The sequence below is a fragment of the Myripristis murdjan genome, chromosome 12, assembly GCF_902150065.1.
Source record: "Myripristis murdjan chromosome 12, fMyrMur1.1, whole genome shotgun sequence".
Classification (NCBI taxonomy): domain Eukaryota; kingdom Metazoa; phylum Chordata; class Actinopteri; order Holocentriformes; family Holocentridae; genus Myripristis; species Myripristis murdjan.
In genome coordinates, this window is record NC_043991.1 from 5,044,089 (window position 1) to 5,071,330 (window position 27,242).

General features: G+C 41.3%; 2 protein-coding genes across 3 annotated transcripts; both read right to left on the minus strand.

Moving 5' to 3' along the window:
* Positions 1-1,696: 1,696 nt before the first annotated feature.
* Positions 1,697-5,990, minus strand: snrpd3l (small nuclear ribonucleoprotein D3 polypeptide, like). The gene is made up of 4 exons (XM_030065946.1): positions 5,827-5,990; positions 5,303-5,446; positions 3,274-3,466; positions 1,697-1,965 (listed from the first exon to the last, which is right to left on the minus strand). Exons 2-4 carry the CDS (start codon positions 5,426-5,428, stop codon positions 1,901-1,903), a joined length of 384 nt encoding a protein of 127 aa, XP_029921806.1. The 5' UTR covers positions 5,429-5,446; positions 5,827-5,990; the 3' UTR covers positions 1,697-1,900.
* Positions 5,991-11,506: 5,516 nt separating this feature from the next.
* adora2ab (adenosine A2a receptor b) lies at positions 11,507-26,608 on the minus strand. Of its 2 annotated transcripts, none has more exons than XM_030065936.1 (5): positions 26,553-26,608; positions 19,672-20,221; positions 18,672-18,803; positions 13,349-13,452; positions 11,507-12,637 (listed from the first exon to the last, which is right to left on the minus strand). In XM_030065936.1, the coding sequence occupies exons 2-5, from the start codon at positions 19,863-19,865 to the stop codon at positions 11,664-11,666; spliced, it is 1,404 nt and encodes a 467-aa protein (XP_029921796.1). In that variant the 5' UTR covers positions 19,866-20,221; positions 26,553-26,608; the 3' UTR covers positions 11,507-11,663. The 2 variants fall into 2 exon arrangements, with proteins under 2 accessions (XP_029921796.1, XP_029921795.1); XM_030065935.1 differs by having other exon boundaries at positions 19,672-20,224; positions 26,553-26,596.
* Between the last annotated feature and the right edge of the window lie 634 nt (positions 26,609-27,242).

The following is a 27,242-nucleotide window of genomic DNA, read 5'->3' on the forward strand; positions in this document are numbered from 1 at the left end:
GGTTGTGGTGACGCTCCTTGATACGAGACTCCAACCCAGCCAGCCTCCGGACTCCACCTAGTGGCGGAACGGGGAACTGCACCCAGCGTGGAAAAACAGGCCCATCCAAATTATCAGCAAAACACAAACACAAGAGGCCATTTCCTTATTATTCCCATTTCCTTTCCTCTGGGTCTGTGATTTATTATTATTATTATGTTGGTGTTGACCGTTTGCACTCGTTTTTTTTTTTTTTTTTTTTTTTTTTTTTTTTTTTATGTGAAGCCTGGCTGCACAACAAATGTCTCCCTAGTGGGGCAACAAAGATAAACAAGGACCCTTGATGTCCAAGAATTTTGTATTATTTAGGTAGGTAGGTAGATACTTTATTCATCCCGCAGGAAATTCACATTTTCTTCAGCAGTATCCACAGATTACAGATTAAGTAAATAAAAAAATAGAAATAAAGAATAAGATCTAAGTATAACAGAATAAGATCTGAGTACAACAGAATAACCTAAGTACAACCCAGTGTGCAAAAAGCAATGTGCAAAAAAAAAACAAAAAAAAAAAAAAACAGAAAAAAACGTGTGCATGGGTGTATAAAATGTGCATAGAGGTAGGTCAATGTGCAAATTTAGAAGAAATATACAGTATACACATGATAAATAGCAGTAAGCAATATAAACACTATGAACAAGGATTATAAAAAGATAGGAATATGAACAATAAATATTTTGTCTTGTTTGTCATTCCCCAGGACGAAACAGAACTAAAGCAATCCTTGAATAATTCTAACCCCTTTGTTTCATCAATTTGACTCCAGTAATTTAAACCTCCAGAAAATGATTATAATAAAAACTGTTACTCTAGTTTATGTCAGGTATTTTATATCTTGTTGACTACCTAAGCAGCCCTTTAAATAAAACATATGGTGAGGGTCCTAAAGCAGAGGGAAGCTTTTTGAAGATTATAAATGTCATGTTATAGTTCCTCAGTGTCATCCAAAACAACTCTAACAAATGTGTGCAAAATGTTGATAATTCATGTTTTATACAACTTTAACAGGCTGGGATCAAACTGACCTCAAAGAAAGACCAGTACATACAAAATGTGTACAGGACATTAAAAAAATAGTGTTAATTTTATCTTTACCCGCTTGTCCTCATTAAATTAAATTGAATTAAAAGTAATTAAATATGAAGCAAAAAAATAAATAAATAAATAAAAAGTTAACCATGGATTTAGAAATGTTAAACACTGAATGGGACCAAACTGACCCCAAAGATAATAGGAGGGTTAAACAATACTCTTTAATTTGGGAATGAGAGACTTCATATGTTTAGTAAACACAATATTGAGCAGAATATGTGTCCATAAATGTATACTGATTCACTCTGATAGACTAACAGTGTTTCGTTTAATTTGGGAGTGACACTGACTGACAGAGTGATATGATCCAGGACAAAGAGACAACAAAAGCTAACTAAGAAATCACTCACAATGTACACCAATAAAATTAAAATGATTCAGTAAACATGCAAGCCACAACCTATCGAGGCCCAAATGCACAGATAACTAGTCTTGAAATGGTTTGCAACTGGCTTTTCTGTTCCAACATGAAACTGAGTCGACTTATGAAATGAAAAAAATAAGTTTCCACAGTGATGGTTCTCAACAACATCTTGGTTGATTAAAAAACAGATGACACGGAACATTAAAGAGAAATAAATGTTTATTTTCATACAAAACTGGGATCAAAATGGACAAAGAAAACTGGAGATATCCGATCCAATTAAGGAAAAAAAAAAAGAAGTCAACTGTAAAGCTTAACATCGCAATGGACAAATAAAAACTAAGATAACCGATCCGATTAAAAACAACAAAAAACGAGTCTGTACAAAACAACAATCTGGAGTAATTATCGTCTCTTTTGGAAGATGTTGCCTCTTCCCATCCCTCCACGGCCCCGTCCCCTCGCAGCCACTGTGCAGAAACAAAAAAAAAAAAAAAGACATTTTAAAAACACCAGTTTGACATCACATTTTCACACAGATGCATCCATTTTAAATCAAACTAAAATCCCATGGAACTTGAACTCAGAGTAAACAACACAGCCGGGACAATACACTTATCTCGTGATTTGATACGATCACGATACTTTGGTGCTGATACGATACGTATTACGATTCTTAAGTATTTCAATTCAATTTAATTTACTGCAGTTTCTGTTTATCAATTATCCTCCTCTGGTCTTAAATTGCTTAGAAACTCCCCTTGATTGTCAATATACCAAGAAAAAACATCTTCTGAATGCCCTCAGTTTGCAATTTGTGGCTGTAAAGTTTCATGAGGCTGTGATTATCCTAGAGGTCACTATAGATCATTTTATACAGTGACATCAATGAAATGGCTCTTGGGCTGCATGGGATCAGCATAAGGGGAGAGCCATGGCTGCCCAGAGAACCCATTTTCATTCAGACATCTGGCGGTCAGAGGTCAAGGGACCCCGCTGAAAATGGCCATGCCAGATTTTCCCTCGCCAAAATTTAACTGAAATTTGGAGCAATATTTACTCCCCTTGCCAACAACCTGGCATGACATGCATGGTACCAACACATTCCTTAGGTCATTTAGTATCTTTACTCTATCAACTATCTATCTATCTCAAAAAAAAATACCCCAATCCTTGTAAACAGTTAAACCAACATTTCAGTCCCATGCTCTGAACGCTCCAAAAGTCTTGTGTAATAATCGTCTTTGGCTCTGATCAGCAGAGAAGTACACAGTCCACCTGCTAATTTGTGCTTTGCGTAGGTGTGACGATACAGAAGACAGAACATATTCTAGATTTAGGGAGGCAAGCCTGGCCTCATTCTGTGTTAAAACACAGCTCTTACTGTAAAAGTAATTAGTGAGCAGAGAGGCCAAATGTTGAAGGAGACCCTGACACCCGCTAATTTCCGACCTTTGTAGGCGTGATGATACAGGACACGCCTGACATTTTAGAAAGGCAATCTCAGCCTCAGTGTAGCTTTAACCTGTGTGATATGATAATTCACCAATAAACCAACATCTTCTGGATCGGACTCTGACTTAACATTCACAGAGACCGTTGGGTTTCGGTCGAGTCGGGAGATCATGACCCCGGTTAACCCGGAGGTGAAACACGCCGTCATGTGGAGAGGTAAACACAACGAGGCCTAAATGTCAGTAGAAACAAACGCAGAGTCGGCCGTCCAAACCGTTCAACACAGATTACGTCTCCGTAAGTCACACAAGCTTTCCACTCACCCTGTGCTTTGAGGATAGCTGCCTTGCCCCGCCCCGCTCCCGAGCCCTGGTTCTTGTTCTTCATGCTCTTCAACATGGGAGCGTTCTTTAACATGTCGGGCAGGATCAAGAAGCGGATCTTGCTGCCTCGGATGTAGACCTGCTCCAACTGCGCCACCCGACCGTCACGATAAGTCACTGTGATGTTGGACATCTGTCGGAAGGGGAAATAATAAAAAAGAAAAAGTTACATTTGGTTAGATTAAGCACAACTAATTACATTTTTGCTGATGAGTACTGCAAAGACTCAGGAGAGGAGGGATATAATCTTACAAAATAAACTTCACTGCAACTTAAAATTGATATTACGTGGGATTTTTTCCTTTTAATTTTGTGTAAGTAACATGGAAAGTCATTTTCAGGGATAGTATTCAATTTCAGTTGGAGCCACAAGCAGGGCTGGGCAGTATAAGGATATTATATCAACACTGCGATTTGAAACTAGATATCGCCTGGGACTTTAGATATTGTTATACTGTGATATGGCATAAATGTTGTATTTTCTTGGTTTTAAAGGCTGCATTACAGTAAAGATAGGGGTGTATCCATACAGCACAGTATCATGATATTTTGTGTAGCGATATTGTACTGATACAGATACCAAGGATCGATATTAGGTCACCAAGAATCGAATGACAGGTTTTTATGACAGAGTCGGTCAGTCTGTCTGCTTGACAATCCCATCTCAATATAGTGCAATATGTATTAATGCAATTCTCAGCATATTGCAAAACGTTTTAATTTGCAACACTATCATAACATGGGACCTCCAGTGATTCCCACCAGTCGTACAGGGATGCAGTTTTGTGAACTTAGATTTGTCTCTAGTTGCTTGGTCATAATCTCCAGATTACTAGTGACTGTTTATCAAAAAATTTATATGTAAATATCTTATGAAAGCACAAGATGTTGTCCCAACAATGTTGTCACAATATTGGTAGAAGTGGTCGACACTGTGATATTTGATTTTGTCTACATCACTATGCCCTATGAGTATTTATATACAGTCATTGGGATAACTGCAAACTATCTTCAGCCTCATTTAACAAGAAACACTTAACATACACACACACACACATGCGATCTGTGGGTTAGTCAGTTGTCTCACACCTTAAATTATCAGAGTTTGTCATCAGGACAATGCAGACGAAACAACCCAGAGTATTTTTAATCCCTCATCTAACCCACAAATTTAACAAGCTACACTGTGTGTGTATGATCAACTAACTGATGTACAATCGATGTTTGGCTGTTTATATTTATATCTCAGTGAGAGCAAAGACAACGTCCCTGTCTTGGCTGGGGGTTGTACTCTGCTCTCTTCGCGATTGAAAAATGCAGATTTCAGGAGGCCTAAGCTCATGAAAATAACCAGTAGCCAAGCCTTGATACTTACTTATACTGCTGTAACACTATTGTAGGATCAACACACTCATTTTATCACTTCACATTTTCCCTTTCTATGTCTTATAACTTCACTTGTATACATTTCTCTCTTGAGAATTTGAGCATCTGCAGCTGACCCACTTCCCCCTCGGAGATCATCAAAGAGATTCTGATTGTAAATGAGGCAAATGCAATTTAACACAAATGCAGAGGACATGTCTGAGCCCAGAGAGGGACAAAGCCCACCTGTCTGGGCCCAGGGGTGGACAGACAGAGCCCACCTGTCTGAGCCCGGGTACGGACAGACAGAACCCACCTGTCTGAGCCCAGAGAGGGACAGAGCCCACCTGTCTGAGCCTAGAGAGGGACAGAGCCCACCTGTCTGAGCCCAGGTACGGACAGACAGAGCCCACCTATCTGAGCCCAGGGGCGGACAGACAGAGCCCACCTGTCTGAGCCCAGGGGCGGACAGACAGAGCCCACCTGTCTGGGCCCAGGGGCGGACAGACGGACGGACAGACAGAGCCCACCTGTCTGGGCCCAGGGGCGGACAGACAGAACCCACCTGTCTGAGCCCGGGTACGGACAGACAGATCCAACCCACCTGGCAGTTCATGTTGTCCTCGGCCTCGATCAGCTTGCCCCGGTAAACCTCTCCGGTGTTGGTCTCGCAGGTCACGATGTGGCCCTCGGCCTCATGCAGGACCTTGATGGGAACACCGATGGACATTTTCACCTCCTTTCACTCCTGCGGAGAAACACAAGAGCCGACATGAAGCTCATCACATACAGGAGAACACAGGCTTGTTAGCTAGCTAGCTCAACCGGCTAACTCGACTCATTGTCCGTGAATTTGAAAACCGTCAAACATTTTCGCCACACTTTCCTATTTAATTCCACCATTTAAAGATAATCTAAACCCAAACAATGATTAAACTTGTGTTATTTTCTGTTTTTAGTGATAAATTTAGCATAACATTGTGTTCGGTGTTCCTGTGTGAAAACAGACGGAACCGTGTTCGCGGCTCAATGAATGAACTTTCCAGAACAAACACGGACAAACCGCAGCCGGATAACGAAGCTACTTAATCAAAATATTTTTCCTAAAGTAACGTGGATAAAGTTTACCGTGGTTTTGCTTGGAGAAATGCTTGCTTTTGTTGCTTCGCACGGGGTTTGTGAGCGGCTGCAACGTGCGGGCGTCGGGTTCGCGTATCTTTTTGAGCCTTTTTCCGCCTTCCCACAATGCCGAGGGTCTCGACCTAGTGCTTCCGGAGGGTGTGAGCGCGGTGCATTGTGGGACATGTAGTCTATTATTAGGTCACGTTTCCGCAAAGCCGTGCGTGTTCATTTGTGGCTGATGAAGAATCACAGTGGTAAATTGGATATATGTGGAGTTTATATTTTATTTTTTATACGACTTTTATTTGTATAATTTGTGTAAAGTTCTCACTGTTTTTGCTGAAGTTGTAGTTTTTAAATTTACTTACTCTCTCTCTCTCTCTCTCTCTCTCTCTCTCTCTCACACACACACACACACACACACATGTTGGTTTCCATCACTTCTGGGGACATTACATTGACTTACATTCATTTCCTGGAGATTTATCCTAACCTTAACCCTAACCACTACCTGCCTATAACCCTAACCCTAACCTTAACCCTAACCACTACCTGCCTAACCCTAACCCTAACCTTAACCTTAACCTAACCCTAAAGTTATCTTAGCTTTAAATCAAATCTTCACCCTAAAATTAATGGTGCTCCCTTATGGGGACTTGCTTTTTGTCCCCATAAAGGAGGCGAGTCCCCACAACGTGACTGTGTAAACAGATTTATGTCCCCACAACATTAGCAATACCAGGTACACACACACACACACACACACACACACACACACACACACACACACACACACACACGTACAGGTGCATCTCAAAAAATTAGAATATAATGTAAAAGTTCTTTTTTTTCCCGTAATTTAATTCAAAAAGTGAAACCTTAATATATTCTAGATTCATTGCACATGAAGTGAAATATTTTTTAAGCCTTTTTTGTTTTAATTTTAATGATTACGGCTTGCACTTCATGAAAATCAAAAATCCAGTATGTCAAAATATTAGAATATTACATAACACAAAAATTTAAAAAAAATTCGACCCTCTGAAAAGTTTGGCCGTCAAAGCAGCGTTGGCATGGCGGCGATCACTTCCTTTTTAACTGGAATCTGAAACGAATCTATCAGAAGATTGTCATATACGGCACCGAACGCCTGAGAAAACTTGTGTATGTTCTTGATCAGCAGAGGGATCTGCTCTGAATTCCTGACTGAGACGTTCAAATCATCTGCCAACTTGGTTACGTACAGATGATTTCCACACACATTTACGGGCTCAATGTCAGGGCTTTTTTTTTTTTTTTTTTTTATAGCCAACAATTCTGCAACTAAAATAATAAATAAATAATGAACCAGAACAGAAACAACCCGGCTGAGCTGCTTGTTTAACCTCAAATCTTTTAGAAGTTCCTTGATGGAGGAACTATTACAGAAATTTAGAAATTCTATTTTTTTCTCTTGGAGTATTAATTTTTCAATGGCCCTAATAAGCCATCCTATATATGCCCTTATGAACATGTTCTACTGAAGATATCAACAAGATTAGACAGTGAGGGGAGTTCTCCACAGTCGCTGCTGGCCAGATCTGCCACTCAACACTGGTTTGTTGTGTCTCGACGGAGCAATCCAAAAATCGAATCTGATGAAAATTTTGCCTGCTTCTGCCAGATTTGCCTTTTTTTCCCTTAATGACTGCGCTTCCTTCCCACTTGCATGAGCCAATTATGTTTCTCAGTGCCATCATGGGTCCCGTTTGGCCCTTTTCTGTCGTTGCACCACACTTGAATTGTAGGTGAATCATGATTATTTAGGTGTATGACGTCCATCTCCCACAGGACCTTATTCATTTATTTCCCCCCCTGCAGTGTAGAGATTAAAGGCTTGAATCATCCATTTTTATAAGCCTCATCCCAAGCTCATCACGTATTAGAATATAATTGCCTGCATACTTCCTTCATTTTTATGCCCGAGCACGATATCAATGAAGTGGGCTGTCATGAATCCTTTTTGAATAAACATAAATCGGTTTCATACCCGCACACAATGAGGGCTAAGAGCAATTAGAGTTGGAGTATCTGCGCAGGATTACTCAGGGGAACTAAATGTTGCTTAATGCAGGTCTTTCCCACAGCGGAGGGGCTTTTTAACGAGGACAGGGAAAGCATAATGGCATTATAAAAGACATCATCAAACCAACCTTCATTTGATTTCCATTGCATTAGGGCTCATTGCCTGGCGTCAGCGCTGAGACTGTGCTCTGTAAACACGTCTTGGTGAATAGCATGTGGTGATGTATGTGTGTGTGTGTGTGTGTGTGTACCATGTTTGCATGTCTGTGTGTGTTTTACACGATGTCTATGCGTTCAACTGTGACTCTTCAAGGAAGCCACACATGAAGCCACATTACTGACAGACACATTTGAATAGATAAAATGATAAGTCTGTTGTGTAAATTAGTGTCTTTGACGTATCTGTCCTGTTGTTTATTGAGGCAACGGGAGGTAAATGTTGCTTGGCTGTTATCAAATCCAATCAATCGGGCGACCTCGCCTGTCCCGTCGCCATTCAGTCCTCTGACAAATGACTTTTTGAAAGACTTTTACACAACAGACGGTTTTATGGCACAAACAGTTTGGTATCTCAGCCATTTTTATAGTGAAAACAACAGAAAGATAAAGTATTATTGAGGCACATATTGTCAAAATTATCCACATATATCCTCAAGGTGACTAAAAAATACACTATATTACCAAAAGTATTCGCTCACCCATTCAAATGATCAGAATCAGGTGTCCTAATCACTTGGCCTGGCCACAGGTGTATAAAATCAAGCACTCAGGCATGCAGACTGTGAAACAAGACATTTGTGAAAGAATGGGCCGCTCTCAGGAGCTCAGTGAATTCCAGCGTGGAACTGTCATAGGATGCCACCTGTGCAACAAATCCAGTCGTGAAATTTCCTCGCTCCTAAATATTCCACAGTCAACTGTCAGCTCTATTATAACAAAATGGAAGCGTTTGGGAACAACAGCAACTCAGCCACGAAGTGGTAGGCCACGTAAAGTGACGGAGAGGGGTCAGCGGATGCTGAAGCGCATAGTGCAAAGAGGTCGCCGACTTTCTGCACAGTCAATTGCTACAGAGCTACAAACTTCATGTGACCTTCAGATTAGCCCAAGTACAGTACGCAGAGAGCTTCATGGAATGGGTTTCCATGGCCGAGCAGCTGCAGCCAAGCCACACATCACCAAGTGCAATGCAAAGCGTCGGATGCAATGGTGTAAAGCACGCCGCCACTGGCCTCTAGAGCAGTGGAGACGCGTTCTCTGGAGTGATGAATCACGCTTTTCCATCTGGCAATCTGATGGACGAGTCTGGGTTTGGAGGTTGCCAGGAGAACGGTACATTTCAGACTGCATTGTGCCGACTGTGAAATTTGGTGGAGGAGGAATTATGGTGTGGGGTTGTTTTTCAGGAGCTGGGCTTGGCCCCTTAGTTCCAGTGAAAGGAACTTTGAATGCTTCAGGATACCAAAACATTTTGGACAATTCCATGCTCCCAACCTTGTGGGAACAGTTTGGAGCGGGCCCCTTCCTCTTCCAACATGACTGTGCACCAGTGCACAAAGCAAGGTCCATAAAGACATGGATGACAGAGTCTGGTGTGGATGAACTTGACTGGCCTGCACAGAGTCCTGACCTGAACCCGATAGAACACCTTTGGGATGAATTAGAGCAGAGACTGAGAGCCGGGCCTTCTCGACCAACATCAGTGTGTGACCTCACCAATGCGCTTTTGGAAGAATGGTCAAAAATTCCTATAAACACTCTCCTCAACCTTGTGGACAGTCTTCCCAGAAGAGTTGAAGCTGTAATAGCTGCAAAAGGTGGACCGACATCATATTGAACTCTATGGGTTAGGAATGGGATGGCACTTCAGTTCATAGTATGAGTAAAGGCAGGTGAGCGAATACTTTTGGTAATATAGTGTACACTGACACTGACTCAAGTTGATTAAAAAAAACTAACTTAATTATGTAAGACTTTTAATTCTCTGATTTATAAAACATAAAAACATGAAACATAAAAACCTAAAACATAAAAAATTGATACAGTTTCAAATATACAGATTACTTGATAGGGTATTGTGTCTGTGGGGTGGGGGTGGGGGGTTATTATGCACAAAATGACAGTGAAAAGAAAATGCACTTTTTCTTTTTTTTTACAGATAGGTATACAGATAGATATTGTCTTGTAATGACACAGATACAGGTAGAATACATTCCTTTGATTATACTTTTTGTCAGATTTGGCCCTTCAAGTCTCCATATGATTGACTGTAAACATCCACATGCTTTCTGCAGGTTTTGGTGTTTGTGGCTATAATCTGAAGAAGAGCAGGGCGACAAACAGAGCATTTGGTCATTACAGGAGACAGAACGTAACAGTAGTGATTAGAAAAGTGCTCATTTTATTGGACTGGAATATCAGTATCGGCTATAAGATCACATTCGCCGATGACACTGATCGCTATTTATCAGTCCGTTTTTGTCAAGAGCTCGAGACAAATGGTGTTTGTTGATGAAAAAAAATGTGTTTGGGTAAGGCAAACATCCTCCGTGAGATCCAACAGACCAGACTCACACAGTGGTTATTTTGCTCTGATGTCATGTTGTACTGCTGCATTGCAGGTTGTGTCTTTTATGAATGTAGGGAATCTGACAAAACATTTTAATTTCACTTTTTCCCAATTGATCAGCGACTAAAAAGATAATGGATGGTAAAAATCTGGAAGGAAATCGGGCCATATTTCAGGGTAAAACAACACATTGTTTCATCTTGAAATATGATCTGCAGTCTCTCTGGATTTCTACTCTCCACTGTGTTTTCAGTTGTTCATCAGTCGGGAAGCAGTAAAACGATAAAGTTTTGTCAGATTCCCTTCGTTTATAGAAGATGCAGCCTGGAACACAGCAGTAAAACTTAAACACACATTTGAGCTTCCCACCCTGAGCGTGACATCAGAGGAAAAGGGTCTATACAAAAGGGGATTTTCAGGGATTTTATCATTAGTATCACTAATATTATTGATTATTGTTGTCAATATCTGCGGTCAAGTTTGAACAGGGTCATAGAGACTGAGCTCTTGCTGAGCTGCGTCCTTATCCACACTATCCAACTTCAGCGTTATCAGAGGTTTTACATGATGATGCATTCAATGTCTATTCAGTAAAAATGGGCAAAGATAAAGTAATATGTTATCTTATCATGATGTGTTCAAATGTAGTCTTGCAATTTGTGCTCAGTCAAACATAATATAATGAGGATCCTAAAAGTCTTTAAAGCAGTTCAGATAAAAAAAAAAAAAATATTGGTATCAGTATCGACTGTCAGCCAAATTGTTATTTTAACCATCTGTATCAGTAACAGCCCAGAACTTCACAATCGGTGCATCCCTCGTGGTGATTTTTGGAGTCCATATATCCTGTACCAATCAAAGTAACTCTATATTCCTTCTTTCCTGACCTGAGGTCATTATAAAAAGTCTGCAAAGTTTGCACAATGTATTTTTATAAAATAATTATTTTAAATGCATAAAACAACAACTCAAAAGGGACATAGCTCAAGTACACAGAAAATTATCCAGTTCATTACAAAACCATCTATAAACACTTCTTATTCCGTTATAAAACATCTGAAAATTGAAGATGCTGGTCTGAAGATGATGCGATTTGTTGTTTTGTTTTGTTGGTCCCACATTAATGTATGATACACACAGGAGTCCACAGTTAGTCTGTAATACACACAAGCTCATCAACAAAAATAGATTATGTGAATGAAATCCTCCATCATGAGACCTCTGTGAGCTCTGCAGGGCGGGCCGGGCCGCTGTGTGTCAGGGAGAGAGGCTGGACGTTCACAAAAGAAATGCCGCCTCTGTTGTCTTTTACCTCCAAAACTGTTGTCGTTCCCTCCACATACGTAATGGATTCCACTTCATCGTCTGCAGAAAATGACATGATATAGGGTTCCTGCTGCGAGGGTGACGGGGTGCAATCCCCGACATGGTGTCCATTGGCGATGCTGCAGATTGGAGCAGCATCTAGCCTCGCTGTCCGTCGGCTGGAGGCTCCATGAGAGGGTTTAGGCGGACTCAGGTCTGGGCCGGAGTCCACAACGTAGCTATTTACCATGGTGCCGCACGATGAAGCCTCCGCCATACTGTTTCGGGAGGGAGTCCGCATCATACTGCTGCTGCCGGCCGACCTATCACCGCCGCCGCCGCCGACCCCACTGCCACATCTGTCCCTCTGCCGCAGGATGTGTCGATGCACGATCCTCCGGAAGGTGTGTCTGAACTCCCGGATGCGGTAGGCGTAGATGAAAGGGTTAACGACGGAGTTGGCATGGGAGAGGATGATGGCGATGTTCATGACCCATATGTGCGGACGCTCGCAGTCCTGACACAGCAGGTTGAAACAGTTGATAAGGTGCAGCGGCAGCCAGCAGAGGGCGAACAGACCCACGATGATGGCCAGCGACTTGGCGGCGTGCACCTCCCTCTGCAGCGTCGAGCGAGAGGAGCCGGAGGACGTCGTGCCCTCTCTGTGGACGGGCACGTGGGCGAGTTTGAGCTCGATCAGCCGGAGCTGGCGCCGCGCGGCCATGAAGATGTGGGCGTAGATGACCAGCATGGCCAGCAAGGGGACCAGCACAAAGCCAAAGAAGTTGAAGTAGACCATGTAGTCCAGGGTGACGACCTCCTCAAACAGGCACTCAGTCAGGCCTTCATGACATCTGCTGCTGTTCCTGGTGGTCACGCCTGCAGGGCCGAGCCAGCGGTTACTCACTTTGAGTCATGAATTCAATGTTTTTTATGCAGTAGAAAAACAAAACTGTCATTACTAAATATTAAGTATTTCAAATATGTATTTCAAATCCACATGATAAACCGTGCAAACTAGACAGATTCAGAGTTGCTGTAAGTTTTATTTTTCCACTTTGACAGAGCTGGGCTAACGACTCCCATAGACTTCAAGTCTTTATGCTAAGCTAACACAAAATGCTACCCATAAAACCTGAACCACTGGATGTACAGAGGTGAAAACGGTATCAAACATCTTGTCTCAGTCTGGGGAAGTCAGAAAAAGTATTTCTTTAAGCTCTATTTTTCCTTTAAAAAATCATCTTAGCAGTAAGAGCATGCTAGATGCAGTGAAAGCAAGGAAGACAGAAATCCTTGGTGCAGTCTTGTCTATCTTAAACTGATGTACACATTAACAGATAGGGGTGGCCAACCATGTGCCAAGTGCCAAGAGTCGGCAGGTTTTCATTCCAGCCAAAAACTCCACCAGGTGATTTCGTTCATTGGTTCTTCCTCTCTGCCTGAAGGTGATCAGTGAAATCACCCGGTGGAGTTTTTGGTTGAAATGAAAACCTGCAGCCTTTCGACCCTCCATGGCTCATGGTTGGCTCCCCCTGGGTTAAGAGATGGACATTTACATATTTCTAGTATGTTCTTTAAATTGCTCACCTGTGTTCCAGCCCATCATGGGTGTGAGGCCGATCCCGACCGAGAGGACCCAGCACACGGCGATGATGGCCTTCGCCCTCTGCGCCGTCACCAGGCTGGTGTACCTGACAGCATGAGAGGAAGACAGGGAGAGATCACAGTCACCTGGTTTAGTTAAGATCAGCGTGAACAGCGTGAGGCAGTGAGAAATATGTGGTCATTTAAATTTAGTGCTTCACATATTAATAAATAAATTACTGATGAAACTTTTCTTGAATCAAGTGTTATTTTCTTGATCCTAGTGGGTAATCTGCCTTGTTCCAACAGATTTATACTGGGGTGGTGCGGGGAATATTCCAAGAAAAAAACGAAGATATTCTCTGAGATTAAAGTGGTAAATATACAAGGAAAAAAACTCACAAACGTATGAGAAAAAAAATCTTGTGGTGTTAAGGAACCACATCACTTCACTTTACTGAATCTGGCTCTTGCTTCTTGGTTCTTTGACCAAAAAAAAAAAAAACAGAAAAACTGTTTTTCTTATTTTTTTCTCATAAATTTGTGAATTTTTCTCATTAATTTACAACTTTAAAACTGGAGAATATCTGAGTTTTTCTTGCAAATGTGTCCTTTGATACTCTCAGAATTTTCAAGTTTCTTTCTCATAAATCTGTGAGTTTTTCTCATAAATTTAACACTATAATCTCAGAGAATATATACATTTTTTTCTCCTAAATTTACAACTTTAATCTCTGAGTTTTTTTTGTTTTTTTTTTAATGGAATATTACCCCCACCTGTACAATGGCCCTAAAATGCCGTCGTATTAATGATGACCATATGACCTGTGGCAGTAACCAGGCACACCTGTGGCACTGCAGGTGAGCTCAGTCGCCTGCGAGGCCGACAGCTTCGCTCATTATTCCCCGTCACTGTGTTTGCTCTGTTGCTCTGACCAGCTTCCTTTTGTTCCCTCCGTCCCGTCGGCCAGGAGCGTCCGTACCGACTGTTTGGTTTAGTCGCTGCTTTCGATACTGTGTTCATATTCAGCGCTAATTAATTTGAACATGATTGCTGCTGAGCTGTTATTTGCCCGGTGTGCATTTAGCCGGCGGTACACTTTGTTGCCACATCAGCTGGAGCTTATTAAAACTGTAGGTTTGTATTACAGTACTACAGTCAACAAAGGAGAATATTAGGATCTATTTGAATTATGAAAGCGTTTCTATTTGTGTTGCTCAATACAGAAAAATACCTCCTTTACGGGAAACAAAGGAGCGTTCGACGGTAAAATAAATGCCACCTCGCTCTCCATCTGTCATCACCTGCCTGTCATCCTTTTTTTTTGTCCTTATTTCACATGTGCATTTTGATGATATACGGGAAACCTCGAATGTCACATTTTTAATTGTCTCTGAAAAACTTCTTAAATTTCTGACTTTATGATCTCTTGATATGATATCTTGCAACTTTAGTCTTGAAAATTCTGAGTTTTTTTCTCAGATTATGATTAATGTTTTTCTCACTGCAGTGGCCCTGGTACGCCGTCATAGTTTCAAAGCTGCCGTCATGTGACCGCGGTGTGTTTAGGGCCGGGTGGCGGCGACTGTATTAGGCCTCTTTGAACTTTGAATGAATGATTAGTCCTCTGGTCTTTGGTGCCAGGGTTGTGGCACCAGTGGAAGCACATAAAACACACACACACACACACACACACACACACACACACACACACACACACCAATTATGCAACTGCTTATGCAAATGCGTCACCTGCTGCAGCTTACTAGAGGAGTAAAGGGGTAAAAGAGTGAAGAATGCAGCTGTGACCGTCTGATCGAGCCGACGGCGTCCACACACACAATCGACCGAGCGAAGCAAAGAAATCGGGAAAGTCGTGAGCTGCAAAACGAGAGAGAAAGGCGAACCACGCAGGAAGCAGATCCCTCTGCATCACAAACAGCATTTAGAGCATCGCAATCTGAGCACACAATGTAATCTGATAAAATGTGACTTTACAGCCCTAATCAGACATCTGCTGGATGGTTGTGATGAAATGAATTTATTGTGTTGTTCCGTCAGCCCCCGGATGGACACCGAGGTGGTTTTTAGTGCGGTCCCTTTGTCCCAGTGGTCAATATTTATCAAGCTCCTCGAGGGCTGGCACTAAAAATAAATGGCCATATATATACACTGACAACATCACGCAATAAAAACAAATTTATATCAGCGCTCTCGTCATGAGGCCGGAGATTTCAGACGAGGTGGAGACACACACCTCCACTGAGCGATGCAGGACTAAGGGACCGTTTTGAAAAAGAGCAAAAAAAACATTGAGTTTAAATAAGATAAGATATAAATGTATCTCAGAGAAATTCATTTGAGCTGCAGGTTAAGTGGCTTCACAGACAAACAGGTGTTGGAGAGCAAATTACTGTGGAAATCAAGTTCAAATAAAGTTCACAGCATTATCACCTACGAGTCAGCAGATTTGGCTCATAGTGAAATGACAGCGACAACTGAATTATCTAATTTGACTCAATACTGGAAAACACTGATATTGGTATTAATATCAGTGCATCCTTAATTAGCACCTACCACCTGCTGAATAATTTTTTTTTAGTCCACCAGGCTCGGTGGCAGGTCTAATAAAATGTTCTGTGGTGTGAAAAGGCCAAAAAACAGCATTTAATAAAAAATAAAGTGAATGCCTAAGAAAATAAGATGATTTAAGGAAAGGATAAGAGGGGAAAAGAACAAACCGTGAATTTCTGTCATTTGTCAGGGACAAAAAAACAAACCTGGAATCAATTAACCCTTTGAAACCCAAGCAAATTCACTCAATTTCTCTCACAAAACGTGAAAAAAGACGACTGGCAAATTAGGGGAAAAAACTGGAACATTAGTAAAAAGTTTAGCTCTTGCATCTATTCTTTGATGTTGCTGTTGTTCTCACCTGTGCTTGAAAAGTGCTCTATAAATAAAAATGTATTATGATTAATCGTATTATGAAGACAACTATATTTTTAATGATTGAAAATCCTTGTTTAAAGGTCAGATCAGTGATGCTCAACATCAGATTTCTTGTGTTTGAATGCCACGAGCCGCCCAGCCGGCACAGAAAATCCCCGTTGTAAATGTAAATGTAAATGTAAATGTAAATGTAAATGTAAATGTTAGGGTTGTGTGGAGGCACCACTATCTGTATTTGTATTTGTTTTGGGACAAGATAATTCGGGTTCAGATTTGGGAAAAAGTGGGCATGGCTTAAACCTGAAGTAATCGCTGGATTTTAACTACAAATAAATATAAAGGGACTGAAATTCCTGCTTATTGAAACTATATAGGTTTAGGAAACCCACTCTAACAACTCTGTATTCCGCAAATCAAAAGAAATACAATATTATTCACATTTTTTGTTCACCATGTCTGTTATTTTCGGTTCTTTTGGTCTATCTCCATCCTCTACAGGGGACAAGATGCAGGATAAGATGTAGCTTCTGGGTTAATGCCTCTTCAAATTAAAGGGCTGGATGGCAAAGACAGCCAGAGTAGTGTTATCCTTCACACGTAACCTCAGATTGTGAAGAAATTGCATGTATTATTTAAAGCCAAACTAAAAGAAAAATGTTTTGAAGGGTAATTTATTCAGCAGAAAGTTATTATTCGTTTCTTGCTGAGTATGGATTTGGTTTCTAGTGCATCCTTAGTAAATGTAAACGTGGCTAAAAAGTGTCTAGTTGTTAAAGTTTGGGTTAAAATTTCGATGTCCCTCTGGGAAATCAACGGTCATAAATATGCAGTGTTTTATGTGTGTGTGTGTGTGTGTGTGTGTGTGTGTGTGTGTGTGTGCCAGGAGCCCTGTCTCTGTTTTTGTCTCTCCACTGGTGTTGATTAACGGCGACGATACCGATCAAAGCCCTCAGCAAGTTGAATCCCTCCACCAGCACACATACACACACACACACACACACACACACACACACACACACTAACCCAATAACGCCTGTGGAGACGTCTGTCTTTGTCGGCCCCGTTAGCCTTGATTGAATAAGACCTCGCTATAATTCAATGTGTTTTGCTACTCGCCTCTCACACCTAATGCGCCCCTCCCTCCCCCCACTGCCTGAGGTGGCGTGTGTGTGTGTGTGTGTGTGAGCATCATAGTTGTAAACCAGTATCCATCCAGCTTCACCAAAACAAAATGATTTTTTTTTGTTTTTTAGCCATTATCTGTGTTTTGGAAATTTCCTCTGTTCAATCCTGTAGTCGCCGAAGGAGATGCATTTATTTCAAAACTGATTTTCTAGTATGTCCACTGGTTTCCATTCATTCCACTACGATATGAACATGAACTTTCAGAGCCTTCACACTTTCTTCACTCCAGTTTTCCATCAGCGGGATAAAGTCCTCCACATGAGTTTTCCTAAAAGCAGCAGCACTGTTGGCTTTTCAGGACTTTTTCAAACTAGGACAGAGTGAAACGCTCCCTATTCCTCCGCCAGGGAAAGTAGTCCCCAGGGAAACATTTTGCTTTCCAGTTATCAGCTGTGTGGTTTCTGAAAGTTGAGGACTTTGTTCAGAAAATTCAAATTTGAAAAGGAACAATTTTGATTATATGTTGTGAAAGCTTTACACTGCAAAAACGCAAAATCTCACCAAGATTATTTGTCTTATTTCAAGTCAAAAATGTCTTATTTCTAGTCAAAATATCTCATTACACTTAAAATAAGACATGATCACCTCAGAAGTAAATTGTTTTTAGACAATTTTCACTTGTTTCAAGTGAAAATTCACTTGAAACAAGTGAAAATTTGCTTGTTTCATTGGCAAAATTTGCCAGTGGAAAAAGTGAAAATTCACTTGAAATAAGTGAAAATTAGCTAGAAACAAGAAACAAATTTTGCCAATGAAACAAGCAAATTTTCACTTGTTTCAAGCGAATTTTCACTTGAAACAAGAGACAAATGTCTAAAAACAAGTTACTTCTGAGGTGATCATGTCTTATTTTACGTGTAATGAGATATTTTGACTAGGAATAAGACATTTTTGACTTTAAATAAGACAAATAATCTTGGTGAGATTTTGAGTTTTTGCAGTGTAGTGCCCTCATCTGATTTGCAAAATGGATTGTTGGAATGTAAAACATGGTCCAAACATTCAAAAGTACTGATGTGGTCCTTTAAGTTGCACTGAGTCCGTGTAAGTCCAAATTAACGCCCAGCTGATGAAGACATGATATACGATTAATTTGACAAAACCAAAGCATCTACAGAATCCCTTGATGTGTTGTCGTGTGTGTGTGTGTGTCTGAGCGATCAGCACAGGTGACTTTGCTCCTCTCACCTGAGCGGGCTCTTGATGGCGATGTAGCGGTCCACAGCGATGGCCAGCAGGCTGAAGATGGAGCTCTGCGTGACGACCAGGACGAAGCAGGCGATGAACAGGCAGCCGTGGAAGTTGGCACAGAAGCCGGTGCTGCGGAGACGATGGAGCACGGAAACACCACCAGAAGACAAAACACATCAACACTTCAGTAAATTATTTCATTGTTTCTACTGAAATCTAGTAATCTGGTTGTTATGAAGCACATACGCTCAGTGACAGGTTTGTTTGACAAGTTTTATTTAATCCTCTGGAACCTGTAATGCACCAAAATTATGTTTTTTTTCCTTTTCAAAAACAAGTGAAAATTATTTTTTTCCCCGTTGAATGGGCATTTCTTTTACCTGGAAAGTAAAGAAAAGAAAGAAATACTAATACTAATCTATATGTACATATGTATATATACACATAGATATAGATATAGATATAGATATAGATATATAAGACCTTTAAAGGACAAAAGTAAGAAAAAACACATTAAACAAATATATGCAGATATACAAATTATACATGTATATTCGTATATAATTACATAATTAACTTTAATATCTATATAATATGTGTATACATATACATATATATACATATATAAAGAGTCTGTGTTGTTTACATATATATGCAGGCTAGACATGTATGTATACATAAATGTGTGATTGTGTGTGTATAGATAGATGGATATAGATAGATTATATAGATAGATACAGATAGATATAGATACAGATTTCATTGTCTGTTGTTGTTGCTGTTGTTTTTCTTTTCTTTTTTTCTTGTTCAAAATAAAACTTTCAAGTCAAACTCAAATCAAATATAGATATACACACATACATAAAGAGTCTGTGCTGTTTGACAAAATAAAAAACAATAATTAATAATTAATTTAAATAAAAAAAAACATTAATTAATGATTTCATCCAGGGTTCAGGGGGCTGACAGATGCTGTGGTGAAAAAATGAAGGGATACCTGATGGTGATGGCGAACGGGATGGCCAGCAGCCCCACGGCGATGTCGGCCACTGCCAGCGAAACCACGAAGAAGTTGGTGATGCTCTGCAGGTTGGAGTTGAGGCAGACGGCCCAGCACACCAGGACGTTCCCGGCCACGGCCAGGCAGGCGATCAGCAGCTCCAGGCTCACGTACACCACCAGCTCATCCATCCTGCCTGCTGCCTTCGCTTTGCTCTCATCCCACACGCCCGCACGCCGCCCCGAGCGTCTTTACATCAACATGTGCTTGCCAAACCGCTTGGTGCAACTGCGCGGCACAACTCTTGTGTCACGGCAGGACGGCTGAGACAGGAAACTCTCGCCACAAACATCCCTGCCGCTGCATGGGGAAGTGGCGTTTTACTCAGAAGTTTGAGTGATAGTGTCAGACGCACTATCTCAGTCTGTCAGCCTTCCTCCTCTCTGACTCTGTCGTCTGTCTCCGTCCCGCTGCGAGTCTCTCGGTCACCTCAGTGAACCGTGTCACTGCCAGGAACTGGACACGGGCAGGGAGTGTCCGCCAACAGCTGCTACAGCAAGAGAGAGAGGGAGAGAGAGAGACTGTTGACACCTTTATTAAAACATCTCCAAAAATACAGATTCAGCCTTTGAAAACTAAACACCACATGCATCTTAAAGAGATTAAATAAGAAATCCAAGGAAAACCCACTGCGTCTCTCCTCAAACACACTCACGACCACCACACACACACACACACACACACACACACACACACACCAGCATCACAATATCAAGAGACCCTCCCTCCCCCTACAACATAATATCAAACACAGAGCCATATCAACTGATGTACAAACCAACAAAATACAACAAAAACCGTAACACCTTAACAAAACAGTATGCAGCCCACACACAGTATAAAAAAGAAAAGAAAAACAAAGACAGTCTAAAGTTCCCCATCCGTCAATGCCTCACCTACAAACCAAACACTCTGAATATCGTCCCTATAATTAAACTGTAATATTCAAATTTGGTCCAAAGCAGCCCCTTCAAGGAATATGCCAACGTTTTGGGCAAACTCCCCCTTTTTTTCCGACTTCCCCAGACTGAGACCAGATGTTCGATACCATTTTCACCTCTGTACGCCCGGTGGTTCGGTTCCTATGGGTAGCATTTCATGTTAGCTTAGCATAAAGACTTGAAGTCTATAGGAGTCGTTAGCCTCACTCTGTCAAAGTGAAAAAAATAAGTCTTACAGGAACTCTGAAGCTGTCTTATTCACACAGGGCATCAACTGGATTTGAAGGACAAATCTTGGGAGTTAGACTTACTTTTTCACTTTGACAGATCCAGGCTAACGGCTCCCATAAACTTCAAGTCTTTATGCTAAGCTAACATGAAAAGCTACCCATAGGAACCGAATCAGTGGACGTACAGAGGTGAAAATGGTGTCCAACAGCCAAAAATGTCATGTCCGTCTTGCATGTCTTGTCTTGCTTGCCCAAACACAGAACTGAGCCTCGCCCCTGAGCACCAAGACCCCAGGATGAAAGCCGAGCAGAGAAAAGCCCCCCCCCTGTCCTGCAACAGGTCAGGGGCGGACTTGCCATTAGGCAAAACTATGTGGTTGCCTAGGGCCCCAAGTTCCTGAGGGCCCCATAAAACTCCTCATACACTTATGGTTAATACAGTTATTACTTATTTGCGCACATTAATTATGTTTTTGGTTAAAATCCTTTCGCTAAAATGCCAGCAGAATGCTTATTGTATTATGTGCGTCTCGGGGCCCCTGTTTTGTGTGTTGTCTTCTCATTTCAGAGTGCCCCATGCCTGCCTTTGCCTTGGGCCCCAAATTTCTTAAATCCGCCACTGCAACAGGTTACAGTCAGCAAAGAGATGAGAGAGAGAGAGAGAGAGAGAGAGAGAGAGAGAGGAGCACACAATCAGACTGGTATAGCCTGTACAAACAGATTGCAGGTTACCACACAGATATGTGCACACATGCGCAGGTCAGGAAGGCAATCTATCTCTGCAGGAGAGGAGGGCACTTTGTTTTCCATACGGGGCCAGAGCCCACAGTCCAACAATGCCGCTTTTGTTTCGGGAAAAGTTTCCCAAAAGCCCGGCACACTAATCATCTGGCTCCCAGTGTCACGCTTCCCCCCAAATCACTGATAATCACACAAAATAAAGCAGCGATAAACCATTGAGAGCCATTGTGCCCTTACTGGAACACACTATTCAACTAACTTTGCTGTTTTTTGTCTTTTTTTTGTCTTTGCAGAGCATTTATAAAGCATTTACTCCTTTGTGCTACGAACACGTTTCACTTAGTGGGAGTAAGTGACTGTGAGGTTTCTGCAGTGATTAATTTTGCAGTAATTCACTGCAAAAACCTCAGACAAAGAGGAAGAGTGTGAAATGTGGGCCAAGCTATTCAGCACGGCCATGAGAGTGAGACAGAAAGACAGAAGTTTCCAGATCATGTCAGATAATTATAACCATGATAAAACTGATGTTTTTGCTGAGTTGGTAACTGACTTACATCGGGCATCAAAACTGATAATAATAAGAGGAAAAACAAGATTTAGACAGAGTCATTTTTAATCATTTCAAGTTTCCTATAACACTAATGTTACCCTCTACTCAAAATGTGTTTATCTCAAGTTCATCTCCCCTAAAAAGTCTGACTTTGATGATACTGACGGGTCAAAGTTTGTCACTAGAGGTGTTTTCGCACTCCTCTGCTGAAGGTGCAGGTGTGTGAGATTCAGACAAACCCCGCGGCAACTGGATCTGCTGGATCTGCTTTGCATATCATTAGCAAAGCGTGTTTTGTTTTCCAAAGAAAAACAACAAGACCTACTGGAAATGTCTGACATGTCCGTCAGTGTGTGTATCGGCGGGCCCAAAGAACACAGTCTGCCCGGTGTGATCTGTGTATTTAATCCGGCTCTGAACGGCGTTTCCATGTTGGCGCGTACAAAACGTTCAGCTTTATCTGCAGAGTGACGTTTCCCGCCTGGGAGAACAGGAGCTCCGTCTTTGTCCTGACGGTGATATGAGCTGCCCCATTCTGTCACACACACACACACACACACACACCACACACACACATACATACATGCATGCCTGTGTGCACATGCTGGAACACACAATCATATCACAACCATCCGGAGTCCAGAGAGAGAGATAGAGCACACCGAGGGCAGAAAACCCAACAGGCAGCGCTGGAAGTGACTAATTACATTTTTGAGAATTTTTTAAAGTCAGTAATTTGACTTTTCCTTCCGTTCATTTTTGCTCGAGTTTTGTCCTTGACTACATTTTAAATCAGATGATCAGTGACAGATCGTGGAGCCTTTCACAATAAAAGCTCAGTCAGCAAAGTTGAGAAGAGGAATCTGCTTCTCTACTTTGTTGGTTCTACTTTTTGTCATTTCCAAATTTCACAATAAAAGCTACACCGTGAAAGGCTGCGCGGTCGATGTGAGCGAGGACCATTTAGACTCAACTGGCAAAAAATAGATAGATAGATAGATAGATAGATAGATAGATAGATAGATAGATACTTTATTCATCCCGAAGGAAATTCGCAGTTTTTCAGCAGTATCCACAGATTACAAGATTAAATAAATAAAAAATAAAGAATAAGATCTAAGTACAACACACTAGAGATCTAGGTACAACAGTGTGCAAAAAGCAATGTGCAAAAAACCGTGTGCATAGGCAGGGGCGCTGCCAGGAATTTTGGGCCCCATGAAAAATATATATATATGTTTACTCGATGATGGTTTAATAATTTTATATTAGTTTTTACCTATTTTTTGGGGCCCCTGTCAGGCAAGGGCTCTTGGAATTGTCCTAACTTTTCCCCCATATACGGCGCCCCTGTGCATAGGTGTATAAAATGTGCATAGATGTAGGTCAATGTGCAAATTTAGAAGAAATATACAGTATACACAGATGATAAATAGCAGTAAGCAATATGTGGAAAGCAAAATGTGGAATAAGTGCTGAGAAAAGAGAGGACCATAGACTCAACCATCCTATCATGCACTTGTTCCACAAGGTCCTCACTTCAGTTTAAGCGTAATGCCCCTTTAAAAGCATGCAGTCTGCAGCATGTTCTCTCCTCCTTTTCTAACTGCATGGAAAAGATCCCAGCTAACACAGTTACTGTTTGGAAAAAGATTAGTTAGATTAGTTATTTTTAGTACTTTGTCGTACTTTCTGCACCGCTGCCAGCAGGGCGTGTTCTGCAGCCTGATGCAGTTTGCAGCTCAAATATGTTGGTATAAATGTTCATCTAGAAATATGTCGGTGTAGTTGTTCAATTATGAACTTGGTCTTGAACTCGCTGTGTGCTGAAAGCCAGTGTTTTATCCACACCAAGAGTTACGGTGGACTCGTTTTTTTCAAGCATCTATGTGCCTGAGGTTGATAAGAGTTTATCAGCTGGAGCAAATGGGATCAGTGTGTGTGCTGCCCGTCTCCTCCCTGCCAACGTCTACACACTGAATAAGATCTGAGAGGACTGACGGCCGAGGACCGACGTTTACTTTTTGTCCTGAGAGCAACTGATCTGCTTTGAGTCGCATCCCAAAAGTCAAAGTGCATGGATTTCTTCACCTCCTGTAAATCTTTTTGCAGCTTTTTGATTTGCATAGTCAACAGTGGTTTGCCTCTTGCAGCTGAAATGTATTGGTCAGCAGCCCATTTTTTTACCCATGCTTAGCCATGTTATAATAAAGACTTCTCAAATATTTTTCAACGAAACAGTGTGCTTTGGATGTTCCTTAAGCTTTTCTACACTGGATAATTAGTTAAAATTTTCCAGTGGTTTGCTAACTTTCATCAACCCACTAATTTTTAATATGTTTACCCAAATCATGCCACAATATTTGCTTATCAGTTTGACAGCTATATATCTACAGAGGCATTTGAGTCATCAACATTTGCACAGCAACAGTGCATTTTGACCAGTTTATATTATTATATGCACATGTATGAGTTATCTCTAGTGCAGAAATGAGTGAGTGTCTGTCACACTGAGCTCCTCCCTGCTCCAGATCTCGGTTTCCTCTGCGCTCTTGTCTCTCTAGGAAAATGTAAAGCACCTGAGGATCGTGTGGGCGCACAAGAAACTTTCAGCTCTACCTTGAAACATGAAATTCTCACTCTCCACTCCAGCTATGATGAGAAAAGAACCCTATATAATATAGAGAAAAAATGTTCAGTAAGAATAATGTCACATCATCCTTCAATTCAAGGTAAAGGTAAAACACGAAAATCACAAAAAGTGGAATTCTAAAGTTTTCACCTAATGTTGGCAATAACATTTGTGTGTCTGCGCATGTGTGTGTGTGTGTGTGGCATGTGAACATAAGCCTTGAAGGAAGTGATAAGCCGACACACATCCTCTGGAGGGGATCTATCAGAGCCCTGCCAGTCAAAGCACCACAAAGAACAGTGAAAAATAATAATAATAAGTTATATATTACTGTTGGCCGCTGCTCTGTGTGTGTGTGTGTGTGTGTGTGTGTGTGTGTGTTTGTGCATAGCTGAAGAGTGAGGTATGAAGGATTGAAATCATGATCTAAACTCTGAACAGCGCACACACACACACAGATAGGGACAGGCAGTGTTCAGGCCAGCTGTGCCCGGGCCAGTGGGCGAGTTATGTGTTTGATGGCCAGCGATGGAAAAAGGCTTTAGCTGTGATCCCCAACAAGTGGCCACGGGCGCTCATGTTTACCGAGCCGCGGTGAGCACTCCACTTTGATTTTAAGGTGGTTTGGTAAAGCGATGGGAGGCAGGTATCTCCCCCTCACACCTGTGTGTCCTCTGAAGTGAGCCTGATGACTAATAAGTAGAATGACACCCTCTCAAACACCTTTTTACCTCTTAAGAAATGGATAAACTAGCACAGGTGGAAGTAACTAATTTACATTTACTCATGTCACTGTAGTTGAGTAGCTTTTTGTGGACTTATTTAGTATTTTTCCTTTTACTTAAGTGGCTTTTTTTTGCTCGAGTTTTTTTGCATTTTAAATCAGATCCATCACAGAGAACTAATGGCCACTGACAGATTGTGGGACCTTTCACAATAAAACGCCACTCAGCAAAGACCAGAAGAGGAACCTGCTTCTACTTTGTTGGTTCCACTTTTATGTCATTTCAAATATTTCCAATAAAAGCTGCACTGTACGGAGGTGAGCCGCGTTTAGACCCAATTTAGGTTTTAAATGAGCTCCTCTTTAGTTTTACTTCCGTACAGCAGAACTCAAATATCAGCAAAGTAACAGTGCTTCTACCGGAGTCGCAGTTTGTAGTTCCTCTTTCCAAATCTGATAATTATCAATTACAGAAACACTTTGACAGTATTTCCAGTTATTTATGCAGTGGGTTTATACTTAATGTAAACCGTCCCAAACTTTCTACCAATGTTAATAATTGTAATGTCAAAATTTTAATCCATCTTACTCATCAAGTTACTGTGACAAACTTCTGTATGCAACATTGTTAGCCTACTACAGTATAGAGCTCATAATTATTAAATACAGAATGATCACTAACATGTAAAGTCTAAATATAGGTCCAGTTAAAGTGTGTGTGATGTTTGTTACAGTTAACACACAATATAACACAACACAAAGGAACACCTGTTTGACACATGACAGGGTATGCAAAGTCAAAATCAATTCATATCTGTATTAATAAATATCATTTACTAATTGTTTTATCTATTTCACACACAGTCTACTATGAATATGGAGTGAGCGCTCTCTGGCTCCCTGCCTCACTGTGAAGGTGTCACCCTGCTGTTTTCTCCATCAACATGTTCAGCTCATCTCTCAGTGTTAAAGAGTCACATTTAAAAAACTTTAAACATACCTTTCAGACGGAGACCCGGGCCCGCGGACGGCTGCTGAGCACGGAGAGAGCGCGGCTGTTTCCGCTCCGGTGTCGGTGCGCTCCGCTCGGCTCTCCGTGCGCCGTGACGCGTCGACAGGAAAACCCTTTTACAGCCTCTAACGCGTCTAAATGAGGCGTGTGTGTGTGTGTGTGTGTGTGTGTGTGTGTGTGTGTGTGTGTGTGTGTGTGTGTGTGTGACCGAAACGAAACGAAACGAAACGAAGAAGCGATAAGCGAAAAGGAGGGTAAACCACTGGAACCAATAACACGCAGACTTCAAAAAAGAAAAGAAGAAAAGAAAAAAAGAAGTTTTCTGGAGCATGTTCATGATTAAAATGTTTACAGACATTTATATCCGGTGGTTTAGTATTGTAGTATTGCGGTGTTTTCAGTCCAATAAATCATTTGCATACATTGGTAACTTCTTCAAATTTGGCACACAGATGGTCCGGGTGACTCATAACTTTTGATATGCCCACAGGGGGCGCTATAGCTTTGTAATACTACTACTACTACTACTACAATTTACTACTACTACTACTACTACTATTATGACTACCACTAGCACTTCTGCTAATAATAATTATAATGAACTTTATTTATTCAGCCCTTTTCCACATATAATTGCAAAGTGCTGCAAGTGAATATGTGAATAAAATTAAAAATAAT